The sequence below is a fragment of the Eutrema salsugineum genome, unplaced genomic scaffold (assembly GCF_000478725.1).
Source record: "Eutrema salsugineum unplaced genomic scaffold, Eutsalg1_0 scaffold_10, whole genome shotgun sequence".
Taxonomy (NCBI): domain Eukaryota; kingdom Viridiplantae; phylum Streptophyta; class Magnoliopsida; order Brassicales; family Brassicaceae; genus Eutrema; species Eutrema salsugineum.
The window spans coordinates 9,530,869-9,548,159 of record NW_006256908.1 but is presented as its reverse complement, the minus strand read 5'-3'; the positions used below and the strand labels follow the sequence as shown (position 1 = coordinate 9,548,159).

The window sequence follows — 17,291 nt, the reverse complement described above, 5'->3', positions numbered from 1 at the left end:
GTAAGACTTTACATGTACTTTTACTTAGTTTCTAACTACAACAGTTTTCCTCCACCAGACATCTTTCCATGCAAGTATGCAACGATGGAGGATGAAAATCGCATGCTCCCACTTTTCATTTAATCGCACTTCAATGTTATAAAACAAGAGAAAATAAGTAACTAAAACAGCTATATAACATAAGTCTTATAGTAGGATGAAAAGTTAAAAAAGTCTTCACCTGCTTTCTTGTGTAAGAATTTTAATGCGTCTTTAGCAAAAAAAACAAAAAAAAAAAAATTCAGTGGCTCACAAAGACCCTTTGAATTATTAGTTGGATTCATGTGAGCATCAGGCCACCACCTTTCGTTTTCTAATAAATTCCAATCCAACTCACACACAAAAATCATATGTTTACACACGCTAGGATTCGGAACAAAAAGCTCTTTCTTAATTTCCTCCTAATGTTATTTATATAATAAGGGTGCGTTATTCAAGCGTATATCCAGAAAAAAGATATAAACCTAACCACAGGCTGGGTTTCCTTTTCCAAAGCTACGAGAATAAAAAATAATGAAGGCAAAGCTATTTTAGGTTTGTTAAAGATCCATTATAAAAGGACGATAAAAGAAGGACCATTAACACAAAAGTGGAGTCGCGTGTAGTATTAAGTTTTCTAGGGTCAAATATATGCGACAACAAAATAATATTATGAAGTTGAATTAAAACCCATTATCAAAAAAGAGAGTTAAAATGAAGAAAAGTGATCTCTTCAAGAATAAATGTGCTCTTTCATCTTTTAGTAGTAGGTAAAGTGGGGACTGCTTAGTACTTATACTTCACATATGTTCAAAGTTTTAGTATACTAATAATTTTAGCCCTTTTTTCATGATTGTTTGGGAAGCTTTCAGAAAAAGATTAAGTTGATAAATTTCGTCAAAATTTGGATCGCGAGGTTTAAATCTATTCATAGAAATTTCATACTTCCAGCTTCTGTTAATCATGACACAATTTTCATAATACATGGTTTAGTTTCGTAAATGTTTCTATAAATAAAAGGGATCATTAGATTTTCGTATATTATCGAGTTGCTAGGTCAGCTTATCCATTTACACTCTACGCTGTAGCTTGTAGGAAGGAAATCATTAATATATCTCTATGAATTTATTCCTTATCTTCTCTTTGGAATCTATATATTTTGATGTTATCCCAAATTGACCCCACTAAAAATCCAAGTTATCGTTGAGGACCCATTCGACTGTAACATAGCAAATGATTTGACATCAGAATTACCTAATCACCACCGTATTCCATGTCATCTTTAGCTCTCTTGGTTAAATGTCAAAGGGTGATCCTGTCATTGTAATGGTTGTCTTCGCGACTATAACGACTTGAGAAGAACTGAAGCAAACATTCAGAAAACGAATGGAGTGTCGAAATCTCTCTTTAATAAAAAAGCACGTGGCTGTCGCGTGGTATTTATTGAGATCTCATTTAATATAAATATTATCATGTATGTACATTCATCCCGGTTTTGGTTTCAAGGCATCGACAATGTATTGATATTATTCTGAATTTTGATTATAAGTTGGTACCATTAACCAGTTTGTTGAGATTTTATTTATTGCTTTTTATATTATATCCGCTGGGGAGAGATTTTAAACCTCTGCAGAGTGCAGATGATACGAACATTGGAAAGCAAATAGAATTACACAAGACAAGAAACGGTTGAAAACTTTATAGAACACTAGTGTGATGTTTTTGAAGACATTCTTATTTTCAAGTAAGCAATTTGAGCTTATGGCAATCGGTTGAAAAAAGCCAAAATATCGAAGAAGTATTTTGAGGTTCTGCCAAAATACTTCAGAATGATATCAAAATACTTATTTAAATTTTTTTTTTTTTTTACAAATAATCTTTCTGACCATATCATTGATCACGCAATAATCAAGATGAACCTATAAACTCAAAAAGTATCGTGAATCGGGAAACCAATCGTTTCTTACATTGGATAGTTTCGTCGAAAGGTTATTTGTAAAAAAAAAAATTAAATAACGCATCGTCGAAATAAAATAGAAAATATATTTTGTAGATATGAGAAAAAAAAGAAGCAATATTCTACTTTCCTGATTGATTTTTGTCTTTTTAATTTCCTTCGTAAATTGCACGAATGGATTTGACAGGAGGTGGCAGACATTGAATGGAAATAAAGAGCCTGAGCTCCTGGTTTAAATAGTCTTTTGAATTTTCCTTGTGGGCTATATTTTTTCTTTCATCTGCTTATATTAATTTTGAAAGGGTTAGCTTTACAACTATGCCTATTTACAACACCACTAATGACCAAAAATTCCTCAAACATGAGACTACTAGTGAGAACAATTCGACATTACCAAAAAATAGCTAAGCAACACATTAATCAGAGGTAAAAAACATTCTTACTAACAAAGTTTTTCTGAAACTTTAACGGATTATTCAAAACTCATAAAATATTGGGAATACTTTTACAAATTTTCTCAAAATCTTGTTATATAAAACGAAATGGCCAAGTGGCTTCCAAAGTTATTGTATATCTAGACATATTATTTTCCTAATAGTTGTTTCCAAATACCCATTTTGTTTTCTAGACAGTTGTTTCCTCTCTTTTTCGAATGTAATTTATAGAGACAAAATAAGAAATTAAAACAAAAGAAAAATTGAACATTTGCCCAGTCTTAAATAGAAGTTTCACGGGCTTGGAAAGCCCAAAAGAGAGAAGTCAAGGAACAGGCGCAGAGCTCTATCAGCCCGGCTGTCCAAAAGTTCATCAAGAAGCAACTTGTAGAATCTACATGACTAATGAAAGGAATACTTACGTTTATTTGAAGGTTTCAGATGGCTACAGTCATCACGTTAATAATGTGTTTAAGAGGGAGATGGGTACAAGTCTATTTACTATTATATAGCTATATATAATGTCAGCAATATTGTCCCAACCTTTAGAAGTTGAGAGGGAAATGGGTGCAAGTCTCTTGTTGTGATATTAAAGCTATATCTCTTATTCGAGGTGGACATACTAAGTAATGTGCCTATCAAAGCTGGCCCTGAACTATGGGAAACTTAAAAACAACTACAATCAATTATTATTTTACTTTCCATTAACATAGGTTTTGGATAGTGCAAAACAAATATAATGTATTGATGATTCGACCATTTGCTAGAGTTTACAATATAGAGTTTACGTTTTCATATATTCAAAGTACTCTTTTTAAAGAGTAAATATAATTATTAACACTTGAGACAAGACCATATTATATGTTTTGGTTGCTTGTCTATGAAGATGTATGGATTTTAAACCAGAAACTTCTAATGGTCGTAAATAAAAGTACTCTTTTTAAATAACACAGATAAATTTCAGAGGAGGAATAACAATGAATTTCACAATGTTTGTGTTTAAACATTGGGGAGTGAACCTAAATTGTGCTTCAGTTGAGTATTTTGCGGGTCCGACTTATCTTAGGTGGTTAATGTCTTGTCACATTAGTAATCATAATAAACCCCAAGAGAGCAGAATGGTTTTATCCTCCTGAAAACTCTCTGACCAAATCAGAGTGGTTCAACGTGAGGGGAAGAAAAGTCGATTTCTGAGAGGAGAGTGGAGGTTATAGTTCTAGCCTCAGAGCACTCGACTCATGGTGTTTGAGTGTTATAGAGATCAATTCTATGGAAGCTAGGGTCTCTCGTCGGGACTACCTACGAAGTGGATTAGCTATAAGCTTGAATGTAGGGAGACGAGTCTTTTCTTAGGGAGATTAGAACTCCATCTTTTCGGTCTTTAGAAGTGGTTATGGCGTGACTCTCCCACAAGTCGCGTAATTATTGCTGGTGTAAAATCATTTCCCAGCCAACATAAAGAGTAAATGCAACCCACTATAATACCCTTGGGTTGGTAAATTATATGGAGGCCACATCAATGTCCCATGTGGTATCACTTACTTTAGGTATTGAGCCTACTAATAAAACGGGAAATCATAAATACATATGAGTCTAGAAATCTATTTTCTTTCTTCTATACGTGTTAATAAAACCTTAATTAGTTTTCAATCAATCATCAGAAAACATCTTATATTAGAGATGATATAGCAAAATAGCATACATCTATTGCTATTTACAAATGATGATGTTTTCTTAGTTCTCAATGCTTTGCAATGTGATGTGAACGTAAATCATTTTATCAATTTAATACGCGAATTTTAGAAGAGAATGCCACAAAGAAACCGTTGGATTGTTATATGTTAAATTTACGTACCTGATATAGTAAACCTTATATAATCCTGTGAATGAAGAAAAATGATGTATAAAAAGATTGATAGTACTCTTACGATGGCCGGAACGTCGCAGTTTGCAATTAATTTCTCTTAACACGAAAATGCCGACTCAAGGCGAGGGACATGAAAATGAAATATACCAATTTAGCACCAATTAGGCATCTAAAGAGGACATACACTAGATAAGAGGCCTTCCTCTGTTCCCCATTGGAAACTGTATAATAGAGATAATTTTAAGAGTGCAAATGCTTGTATAATTAGAGAAGTGAAAGAGAACAGAATTGTTTATTGTTCATTTTGTTTTGAAATTTAATCGATAATGTAAACGCATATATAAAAGAGACAAATTTTCATACATTCCGGAAAAAGGAGTTATTAACAAATAAAAGAAATTGTTCTTTCTACTATATTAAAAAGGAATGAGCCGAATAAACTCCATTATATTTATTCCATTAATTTATATAACTACCATTTAATTAAACCTTCAAATTTTGTAAAATCTTAGTCAGCGTTATTGAAGAGAGAAACTTTCAAATTTTTAGAAAATTTCAGAAAAATCACCACAGATTTTTGAGAAAAAAGTTGTAAGTTTTATTTTGTTAACTAGGAGAGTTTCTGGCATAGATCCTAAATTCTTGATCTCCCCATAGGATTACCATTTGTTAATATTTTATAATATAGCATAAAACATCCCTCCCACCGAAAAGAAAATCAAATTAGGAGTATAACAACCATCCCTGCACTTTATCTTTTTTTTCAGTTCATAAAAAAACTTTTGTAAATTTTCAATTATTTCACTTGCAATAGTCGTTAGTAATAGTACAATATCATTTTTTATTTTGACGAAAGTATAATTTCTTGTTAACATTCACTTTCTAAGCGGTGAAAAAGGGACCATGTATGACTGAAAATATGGTCGAGAAAACTCGCTTCCTAATGTCAGAACATTAGGCAGTGTAATACACTAAGGGCATCTCCAACCCTGATACCTAATGAGGGATTCATAAGATTTTTTTAATTAATTTTTTTTTTAATTTTTATTCTGATGAACCCCAACCAAATCTTCACCTCCAACCATGAACCTGTGTTTGAGATTATAAAAAAAAAACTTATACCGACCAATAACTATACCAACCAAACACCCGATTGAATAAACAACCCCTATCTCAAAAAGGTTGTATGGTCCAATACGTAGAAGAGGACAAGAAGGATAAATTGACCCACTAGGGAAGATCCATCGAAATTACAATAGAGGAAGGAGAGGTAATCGATGAAATCTTGATTAGTGCATCGGTCGATTGATTTCAGGTAAGCGCACTTTTTGATTTGTAGTCATGAAAGTGCTTCAGGGCACTGCAACCATGGTCGGATTTGGATTTTAGGGCACTGGAATCGACGAGATTCGTGAAGAAGCACAAAAGATGACGAGGAATCTGATTGCCAAGTGACCAACACGGATCGAAGAAAATTGAAATCCCATCGATTAACTGGTGTCTGGCGTCGGCAATATTTTGGTCGCGATATTCTTCGAAGGGAAGAAATACCGATAAAAAGTTTCTCTTCCCACATAGCCCAATAATATTTTGCCATCTGTCCGATGATACTCAGTGATACGGGTTCAATAGGATGAGTGCAGTCATACCGTATCATCAGAATTGGGTTTATTTTTAATTTTTAAACTCAAAAATAAACAGAGGCCCACTTGTGATAACCAAGTGATATTCCGTTGAAGATGCCCTAATACTAACTTAAGGAATTGACGTAGATCGATCACGTGACCTTGTCGACAACAGAAAGACTATACTAACTAAACACCACACCAAAGTGGTGTGTTTTAATTTTAGCCTATTATAATGACTTCTTTAAAATCAGTACGATACATTAAAATCTCCGTAAAAGATAGGTGTTAATGCTAATTTATTTCTTTTATTTTGCAACTCACCATTTTAATCTTAATTAAACAAAGTTCACGAAAACCTTCATAAAACAAAAAAATAAATTAAATATCAGTGTTATAGGCAAGATTTTAACAGTTTAAGAAGAAAGCTAAAGATTAAGAGAAGTGGATGCTCTAACAATAAAGCGGCGGCGCGTTGGGCCGCCTTTAACAACATAAAAAAAAAATTATCATAGTTTCTTGCTAATCAATAAATTGGTGTCGGTCTTCACCAACTTTAACTCTCATTTCTCTCACACGTCTCAAACTACTCCTTCTGCACAATTAACTATTCTCCCTAATTAATCAAAATTCTGATATCCACTTTTTTGGCCACTATTATCTCCAAATCACTTCCTTACGTATTAAGAAGATCGAGTAATTAATTTACATACCAACGGTTATAGTCACACAGATATTTTTATCTATTATGCATGGGGTTTTTTTCTTTCTTTTACCGTTGAAAAATCAAAAGCATATATTTCTTTGGCATACTGATATCAAACCACCACAACAACAAAATCATGCCCATTCTCTCTCGCTTCTCTTTATATAAACAAGACTCCTAAAAAGTATTCACCAATCCATATCCATTCTCACCTTCCAAAATCTTCCTCCCTCTCTCTCTCTTCTCTCTTCTCTCTCTCTATCTCCGCCTTATTCTCTGATGGGCGCGCAGGAGAAACGGCGACGTTTCGAGTCGATATCAAGTTACGACATTAAGGACCGGTCGAACCAAACCGTGGCCGCCGATCTCGACGGGACTTTACTAATCTCTCGCAGCGCATTTCCTTATTATTTCCTCGTGGCACTCGAAGCAGGGAGCTTGCTCCGCGCGTTGATCCTACTCGCGTCCGTGCCATTCGTTTACCTCACTTACCTATCCGTCTCAGAGACTCTAGCCATCAACGTTTTCGTCTTTATTACCTTTGCCGGTCTCAAGATCCGAGACGTCGAGCTCGTGGTCCGTTCTGTCCTCCCGAGGTTCTACGCGGAGGACGTGAGGCCCGACACGTGGCGTATCTTCAACACGTTCGGGAAACGTTACATAGTGACGGCGAGTCCTCGGATCATGGTCGAGCCGTTCGTGAAAACATTTCTTGGAGTCGATAAAGTTCTTGGAACAGAGCTAGAGGTCACCAAATCGGGTCGGGCGACCGGTTTCGTTAGAAGACCCGGTGTACTTGTCGCTCAACACAAACGCGACGCCGTTTTGAGAGAGTTTGGTGGCGTTGCGTCTGATTTACCTGATTTGGGTCTTGGCGATAGTAAGACAGACCACGATTTCATGTCCATCTGCAAGGTTATTTTCGCCATTTTATTCTCTGTTTTCATTTGTTTGATATGTCATTTTCGTATCATCTCTTGATTACTGTCTAACTCATTAAATACTATATTTACGACATTATGAGTATATAACAACTACATGTCTATTGAACTTGGACGTACGTGCAACTTTTTGGGGATAATAGTTATTGTGTTGTCCTATGGTGTTTACTACCCTTCCTAATATTTTTTTTGGCCAATCATATTTTATTCCTTCTTTTTTAAATGTGTAGTACTAAGTGCCGATAAAATTAGGTAAATAGACATTTTAAAAAAAAAATTTGTAAAAGAAAAAAAAATGGGTGCTATGTTTGAAATAATATGTTTTTTTTGTTAGCATGAGGTGTCTCAAAATTTGGTTAATCCCGTAACCTGTATAAACTCGGATTTTTTTTTCTACTTAAAACGTTCATATGTAATTAACCATCATTGAAATCATAGTGGAAAAACTTAAACCATGAACCTCAACTACAAGATTGAATCCTCATCATAAAATTGGTTGAATAATATATTATTATTATTATTATATATATATATATCATATCCTACTGATTTACTCTAAATAACACGATATTTTATTTAGAGATATAGCACTCCAGTTATTTATTTATTTTTGGCAACTAAAAAAAGTAATCATCGTTTAGTTGATTGACTTTCATATCTACTAATGACCATTTCTAAAATTTCTTTTCGTTTTCTTATGCTAATAAGCCTATATATATCTTCATATAGTTTTTTGGGAACCTCTAAATTTGGAAATTCTATAATAAAATAATTACTTAGGTTCTTCATACACGAACCACCGTTTTTTGTTTCCTCATGTAAAAGCCATGATCATCTCTCTTTTTTGTTTTCGTTTTATCACCCTCCTTTCGTTTTTTTTTTTAAATTTTTAATCAACTATCCTATGTAATTAGGTACATGTTTTTCTAAACATTAGGAAATCTGATTGTACACGTACATGTCTCTCTCGTGACTACTTTTGGTGTCGCATCTCCATCTCCTATACAATTAAAAGAAACGAAAAGTGCATGCTACTAAACAATTACGTACAAAATCACAACCACTTTTTGTGCTTCAATTAATATTAACATATGTGATCACTGACTGCAGGATGGTTACATGGTGCCACGTACAAAATGCGAACCATTATCAAGAAACAAACTCTTAAGCCCCATAATATTCCACGAGGGCAGGTTAGTCCAACGTCCAACGCCGTTAGTAGCTCTGTTAACTCTCCTTTGGCTCCCCGTTGGTTTCCTCGTATCTCTCATCCGCGTCTACACGAATATTCCGTTACCAGAACGCATCGCCCGTTACAACTACAAGCTCACAGGAATCAAACTAATCGTCAACGGCCACCCTCCTCCGCCGCCTAAACCCGGCCAACCAGGCCACCTCTTGGTATGTAACCACCGGACCGTCCTTGACCCGGTGGTGACAGCTGTCGCTCTTGGCCGGAAAATCAGCTGCGTCACTTACAGCATCAGCAAATTCTCCGAGCTGATATCTCCTATCAAAGCCGTTGCGTTGACTCGTCAACGAGAGAAAGACGCAGCGAACATTAGGCGTCTCTTGGAGGAAGGAGATCTCGTGATATGTCCCGAGGGAACCACGTGCCGTGAGCCTTTCCTCCTCCGGTTTAGCGCACTCTTCGCCGAGCTCACTGACCGGATCGTTCCCGTTGCGATCAACACGAAACAAAGCATGTTTAATGGTACAACCACACGTGGCTACAAGCTTCTTGATCCTTACTTCGCGTTCATGAACCCGATTCCGACGTTTGAGATCACGTTCCTCAAACAGCTTCCGGCAGAGCTGACGTGTAAAGGAGGCAAATCGCCGATTGAGGTGGCGAATTACATACAGAGGGTTTTGGCAGGAACGTTAGGGTTTGAGTGCACCAATTTCACAAGAAAGGATAAGTACGCAATGCTCGCTGGTACTGACGGTAGGGTTCCGGTGAAGAGGGAGAAGATATGATTATTGATTGGAGAAAAAGATCAAATGAAGAAATAATACACCGATTTGAATCTTTTTTTTTTTCTCATTTGGCTGGTTTTTTAAGGGGCAAAGAATTGATAAGTTTCTTTCTTTTGTCCTCTATTGCTTGATACTTGTTTCTTGTAATATTTTCAAGTTTTACTTTTAGTATAATAACGATTTAAGAAAGAAAAAATTTATGATATGCTCGGTTGTACATAAAATTTGTTAACAGTGTAAACGTATAATTTTTCTTATAAAACATTAAGTGGACATGTGCGATGACATTTCGTACATATGAATGTAATATCATGTCATAAATTCATAATTAACCACTAACGATCAATTATCACACCCACTGGAGAATGCAGATAAACTGTATCACACCCACTGGAGAATGCAGACGTACGTACGTCTGAATGTAATGTCATAACCACTATAACCTTTAAAGTTCAAATTAAATTTACTTACATGTATGTATATATTTATAGTAGCTAATATATCCGATCATGATCCTGTCAGGAATATACAGCGATGCAATAATCTTATAAGTCGATCATAACTCATATGTTTCACTAAAAAGAGTTGTTTTGACAAACAAAAAATTTATTGCATCACATCAAACAAACAAAAAAAAGGGTGAAAACTCTCGTTACACCTCTTCAAAGTGTTTTTTTCGATTTTTTTTTTTTTTTTTTTTTTAAGTCGAGACCATGCGACATGTTAAAATTAGAACAAGGAAAAGATGAAATTTGGCAGCTGTGTCCAACGGTGGACCAGTTATGACTTATGGAGCTCTTTGGCTGGTGAGGTAGAGGTCTGGTAGCTATGAAAAGTCAGTCCACCTAGAAATATATGGATTCAAGATTATAGTTATGACTTATGACTCATGATTGCAAACCCAAAACTTGATTTATAGTGCAGCAAAATACATAATCAAAAATTTCCACCAAATTTTCTGATTTCAGATTTAATGCCAAAACGTATATGTAAATCTTAAATATTTTAACTTTTAGCTGTGATCAGTTGACAAAACAAAGATGTTAGATATTCTTTTCTTCAATTCTAAATGTTAGATCTATTAATAAAAACATTTTGCACTTCAAAAATAATTTGATTTTAATAAATGGAAGATTGAAAAAGAAATTTAATAAATAATTTGATCATTGCTAAATGCTAACTTTTTAGATAAAGAAAGTAACATATCCCAAATATACAATTTTGTCCGTTTTCTAACTTTCTTTGATGTTAAGTTTAAACCAAGCCTAAATTGACACTTTTGTTGTGTGTACAATGAATTTCCATTGTTTATACTCTACTACATATCATTTAGTTGCCTGGTATTTACCAGAAATCTCTTTAGTCGATCTACCAAGAAAACGCATATCAATCTAAATGACCAATCTAGTTAGGTGGATCATAGTTCGATATTTAGGTCATATAATTCTGTATACGTCTGTGCAAGTACATCTAGTTAATCATCGGTTTCGTATTAGAACAATGCTAGTAGCTATAGCATAATATACTACTGAGATGCTATATCTATAAATGGAATAATGAATAGATGATCAAAATATATGTCCTATGTCGGGTCTACTATATATAGTATGATTACGACTCGGCCATTATTATTCATCACGAGGGTATCTACTTAGACAGCGTCTTAAATATTTGAACAACCATTGGGCTTCGATAATAACCTCTCCTTTCTGCGAATATTTATTCCCCAATTTACTTTTATTTGGAAGTTTGCAACCCAATTGGTTCCAATAAGTTTCCGATCTGAACTTTCATTTCAAATCTTGGGCACACCACAATAATTACCTTGCAATAAACAGTATTTCATTCTGTCGTGCCGTAAAAATGTGATTCAGCTCAACCGAGTATTTAAAGTAGAAGTAATGTGGACCTGGTTCTTGACGAGACTTCGAATTCGAGACAAAGTCAAAGAAAAACTCGTTTTACAAAATCTCAAAACAACTAAAAGTTAATAACACCCTTTAAGACCTATATTTAGATCCGTATTCGAAAAAAGAAATGAACAAGAATTAAGAATAAACTCTTAACTCCACTATGCAAAGGAAGCCGAGCTCCAAAGCAACAGTAAGTCTTCGGGAAAGCGGCCTATTCATGCCTCAATTGGCTTCCCTGGTACCATTTGCTACCTGTATTTTTTAGCTGTGCTTACGCATACCTCAACTTCTAAAAATGTGAATTTTCATACCTGTATTTTAATTTGTTTGGCTAATTCATGCATTGACTAATACTCTGTTAGTCAACCCCGTTAATATGTTAACGGACGCTGACTCATCTGTCACGTGGGAATCCTTGTTGGAAGGGACAATACAACGTCGTTTTGTATGAAATTGGGTTTCAAAAAAAATCTGCGAACTCAGAGACTCGAACCCACAACCTGTTTGCGTTATAACCAAGCCCATAACCAGTAGACTATGTGTGCTAATCGATAAACCATCCCCAGTTAATATATATAAAACAACTTCACAATCCTCATTTCAAAAACAAGTAATACAACGTTGTATTGTATGAAACTGGGTTTTAAAAAAATGTGCAAACTCTAGAACTCGAACCCCTGCACTGAGTGCAATTAAACGGAGCCCAGAACCAGTAGACTATGTATGCTAATCGATAAACCATCTTAGAATTAATTAATATAAAACAATTCTCATAACCATTATTAAAAAAAATGAGACGACGTCGTTTGGTTTTTATTACTCTTAACCAGAATCGATCTTCTTCTTCCTCTTCCAAAGCTTCTCCCTTCGAATTGATCCCGATTTTGGACGACGATGGTGGTAGATATGGTTGAGCTTGATGAAATTGGTTGAAGGAGAAGAATTTGAGGAAAATTCCGAATCTGGGGACTCAATTTCCCTAAAAAATGAGGTACTTTGAAAATCTAGGGTTTAGGTTTTCAATCTAATTTTTAAATTTTATATTTGTTTTCAATTTTTTAATCGTTTTGCAATATTATATTCATGTCTTAAGCAATTCTAAACCCCTAAACTCTAGTTGAGAAGTTATCCCCAATTTTGAACATAGACATCGACGAAGAAGAGGAGAAAGAATATCGATCCTTCTTAACACACGTAAAAGTAATACGACGTCGTATTACTTTTTTTTAAATGAGGGTTGTGAAGTTATTTTATATATATTAACTGGGGATGATTTATCGATTAGCACATATAGTCTAGTGGTTCTGGGCTCTGTTATAACACAAACAGGTTGTGGGTTCAAGGCTCCAAGTTTGCGGATTTTTTTTTAAACCCAGTTTCATATAAAACGACGTCGTATTGCCCGTTCCAACGAGGATTCCCACGTGGCAAATGAGTCAGCGTCCGTTAACAGATTAACGGGGTTGACTAACGGAGAATTAGTCAAGACATGAATTAGCCAAACAAATTAAAGTATAGGTACGAAAATTCACATTTTTAGAAGTTGAGGTATGCGTAAGCACAGCTAAAAAGTACAGGTAGCAAATGGTACCAGAGAAGCCAGTTGAGGCATGAATAGGCCGCTTTCCCGTAAGTCTTCTTAAACCGAATGCTTAAAGCTAATTGTAGAGTATAGAAGCCCGAAACTAAAGGTTCCAATTAATACTTGGAGAATTTTGTAGAGTTTTTATTCTAGTTTTGGGTTGTTAGATTTTAGTTTTCAGTTTTTTGATAAATCCAAAATAAATTGGTTTGGATGGAGTAGTTTTTTATATATATATATATATATATATATACATGGTTTATTTGGCGCAGAGTATCATTATATATGATTGGAACTAAAAGATTTTAGGTTCACCGTCTTATGTTTTGATAAATTTAAACAGTATATAAATTATATATAATTTAACTTAGATTTGAATTAGTTTTCCAAGTGGTTGCTTATTTTGTTAGGTATTGTGGTTTGGTTCGGTTGGAAAAGCCGTTATTCGACAATCTAATAAATTTTCCCTCCCATAAGAGATTATTGGAATTTTCTTTTTTTGGTCGAAGATTATTCGAAATTATGAGCTAGATTTCGAACATTGATTCTACTCTGGGCTTGAAGGCCCATTAATAAACCTATTTTGATCCACGTGACCCAAATTATACTCGAGTCAATTTGCACCGGTGGTGCGTTCATCGCCGTTCGTTTCACCGGCGCATCTCTGTCCTCCTTCTCTTTCCGTCACTGAATAATTGATCTCTCATCGTAAACCATGAGAGAAGCGGTGGCAGACTGCAGCAAGGCGCTATCCTCTTCCTCCATCGCCGTCTGACTTGGCTTTTTTTTCTTTTCTTTTTTTCCCGAGCGGGCGATAAAGATCAATGCTTGAGGTGTATGTTCAGATTCGAGTGATCCAATGATGTTCAGATTCGTCGGATTCCATTGGTGAGACTGAGAATGTTTGGTGAAAACTTTTTGTTGGTTTCCTTGATAAAGTGGTTTTTTTTTCCCCGGTTAAAAACTTCTGAAAGTGTTCTGTAACCTTTGTCTCGTCTTTTTTATAATTTTTATTTTTATTTGGCTTACAAGTATCTTATAATTATAGCTTGATATGAACTGGCAAACAAAGTCCTGGTCTCCTACAAAATTGTTAATTTTATCTTCAGATTTCTGAATATAATAAAATAACATGATCAATAAAACCAGCCTTGTGGATTGTTGTGACTAATAGAGGATGATAAAATTGTTTAAGCCGGTCTCTTAAAATTTATATAAAATATATAAGCACGTCTTCTTGTCTCCATTGGCATTTTGTTGAATTTCCTGCTCAATTTGTTTCTTTAATCAAATTTGATCAGTATCTTCATATCTTGATTTCATTCAGTCGATTTTGTATTTCTGGAGCTAAAATAGTTTCTTTTTGTTGGTAGCATTGTTTGTCATTGATTTTCTTTTTGGTATTCCCACATGAGAAGTACTTAGCTGATGTAGTAGTAATGGCGTCTTTTCTGCGAGTCATTGGTAAGTTGAGCTGTGGTTTCTTTCTTTTGTGATCTTGTTTGATAGTAATTCATTAATGGGAGGGGAACACATTTAATCTTTTAACCAAGATCCCCCATTGATGAAATCTAAGTCAATTCTTGAGTCTGTTCAACTTGTTGGGTTAGATGCCTTAAAACACCATTGTTATGTTATACATTACTGTATTGGTTTTCTTGATAATTATGTTTTTGTTTTTGTTTCTCTCATGTATGTCAGTTCTATCATGGGCTTTTACGGTTGCGTGGTTTACCCTGTGGATGTTGATGCTATACTTGACGAACGAGATGAAGCTCAAGTTCACGGACGCAGCTGCAATTGTGAATGTGTTTGCTGGTGTATCAGCTATTGGTCATCTTGGCATGCAGTTTCTTGTTGATGCATTTATTGGTCACTTTTGGATGCTCTGCCTCTCTACTTTAGCATTCAGTTTCGTAAGACCTTGACCTCCTTTGTTTTTTTTAGTATATGATTAGGTTTTTTCTTAAGTGAAAAACTTACGCTCTTTCGTATGTTCAGGGTTTCGGGTTCTTGGCAATATCAGCGTCACCAATACTCTCTGGTGGAGGACAAAAGGGGCTTTTCTACGTAGCGCTAACTGTTATATCCGTTGGTATATTTGGACGGTCGATCTCTTTGGGAGTGTTTACAGAAGAGCAACTAGAAGACAGTGGGAACAAGGGAAACCCGGCCATGCTCACTAGCTTTGTCGTTGGAAACGTTGGGAATTTTGTGTTCCCTTTGCTTGCTGCTATTGCACTTCCTCAGATAAGTCCATGGTTTGTTAGATTCGCGATCCCTGCTGGGCTGCGAGATTCTAGCAATGCTGGTTTTTCTGTCCGGTGCTTGTTCATACAAACGGGAGAAACCAGTTGGAAGCCCTTTGACAACAGTTTTACGTGTCTTTGCGGCTTCTGCTTCCAAAATGTCTTGTCGTTACCCGAACAACTCAACACAGCTTTATGAACAGACAGAGTGTGATCCTGATATGAAGCCTCACACAAGTAGCTTGAGGTTTGATACATTAGCGACTTAATAAGCTCTTGTGTTGTTTACTTGTTTATGTATGTAGCTCCTTGCTAACTCTTGGATATCAAACTCAGGTGCTTGGACAAAGCGGCGATGATACTCCAAACAGAGTCCTTGGAACAACAGAGGAAAAACAGATGGAGGCTTTGTAGGGTCACGGAAGTGGAGCAGACCAAAAGCGTCGTACGCACGGTTCCATTATTCACAACATCTCTCATCTCCGGGATTGTCTTCTCCCTCGGTAACACTTTCTTTCTCGAACAAGCAAATAATTTGGACTCCAAGTTCGGATCTTGGAATCTCCCTCTCCCACTCCTCTTACTCTTTAGTGAGGCTGCAAGGTTAGGATCACGGGAACTATGCGTCATGGCTGCAAAACGCAACGGCCTTGGCCACGAATCACCAAAACAAACCAAGACGCCATACGGTATACCAGTCTCCATCATCCTATCGATATTCTGCTGCGCCATCGCTGCACACGTTGAGTCCAGGAGGCTCAAAGTGGTTAGAACTCAAGGTTTGCTCAATGAAACCGTCCCAATGAGTGTTTTCTGGCTGCTCCCACAGTACATTCTGCTCGGGTCAATAACTGGAATCTACGAGAACAGCTTTGCGCTTTACCTAGAAGAAACAGTCCCTGAAGAGTTAAGCCAATACATGGTTCTGTTTAACGTGGGCTTGTGCGGTGTCGGAATCATGAGCAATATAGCTCTTGTTAGTGTGGTGGGCAGAGTTAGCGGAGGCAGATGGTTTCAAGACACAATAGACAAGAGCCGGTTGGATAATTACTACTGGGTTTTAACAGTTTTGAGCATGTTCAATCTATTGTTGTATTTCTCCGTAACTTATAGGTACACAATGTGCTACAAGAAAGATAGTGCAGCGCAAGAAAATGATCGGCAAACGATCGGTTTTTGTGTACTTTGATGTGCCAAAGATATTCAATTGTATGTACTAATAGGTCCATGAGCTAGATGAGGTGATTGAGTTGTGGCTTGAGACAAATAACGGCACGCTATGCTGCTCAGTCTTGTCTAAACGGCATGATATGTTAATAGTTGACAAGTGATTTCTCTGCCTTTTTATCTTCCTGATGTGAGAGAGTCATGTCATGTCCATGAAGCATCCAAAACAATCAAATTTGTATTAATGGTCTTCCTTCAAAGTCAGATATGGAGATACCTCTCGTATTAAGTAACAGGCCAGGACACTTATCTCTCAAACATGGTTCAGATTAAACCTTCATCTTCATCCAATTTTGGCCTCTATCGCTTCACTTCACTGCTGCTTCACACGAGATTCATAATCATACGGTAATAGTTAATCCTTCATCTCATCTGTAAGCTCAAAGTGTAATATTCAAATGATACCTCCTTTGGAAAGATGTATAAAAGTAGGATTTACTACTTAGAAAGAAAAAATGGCATCAAAATGGAACCCACAAAACATCGATTTAAAAGAACAAATTCACCAATAATTTAAAAAGTTCCTAATGTTGAAAAATGCATCTATCTTTATTGTTAGAATTCTAATAGCGATATATTAGCCGTCGGAACATGCAAACTTTTGCTATTAAGATTTCTGCAATGAAAAAATAGAGTAGTTCATTAGAAAAATACCGATCAATTCACTTATATTAATTAAATTATGAGTTGTCAAATTTCAATCAGCTTAAACGAGTCTAACTGAATTGAAAGAAAATTATGATTAAAAAACCTTTATATTGAGATCACACGTATTAGGATCCAAAAATAAAA

The 17,291-nt window shown here is 35.7% G+C and overlaps 2 protein-coding genes across 2 annotated transcripts; both read left to right on the top strand.

Annotated features, from left to right (window-relative positions):
- The first annotated feature begins 6,828 nt into the window (after window positions 1-6,828).
- Window positions 6,829-9,734, top strand: LOC18026785 (glycerol-3-phosphate 2-O-acyltransferase 6). The gene is made up of 2 exons (XM_006410949.2): window positions 6,829-7,522; window positions 8,659-9,734. The coding sequence occupies exons 1-2, from the start codon at window positions 6,887-6,889 to the stop codon at window positions 9,526-9,528; spliced, it is 1,506 nt and encodes a 501-aa protein (XP_006411012.1). The 5' UTR covers window positions 6,829-6,886; the 3' UTR covers window positions 9,529-9,734.
- A 3,931-nt stretch (window positions 9,735-13,665) lies between these two features.
- Window positions 13,666-16,523, top strand: LOC18026784 (protein NRT1/ PTR FAMILY 5.5). The gene is given in 5 exon segments (XM_024148148.1): window positions 13,666-13,911; window positions 14,725-14,939; window positions 15,025-15,309; window positions 15,311-15,519; window positions 15,609-16,523. Coding segments are annotated over 4 exon segments (1,521 nt in total). The 5' UTR covers window positions 13,666-13,911; window positions 14,725-14,765; the 3' UTR covers window positions 16,462-16,523.
- Window positions 16,524-17,291: the final 768 nt, after the last annotated feature.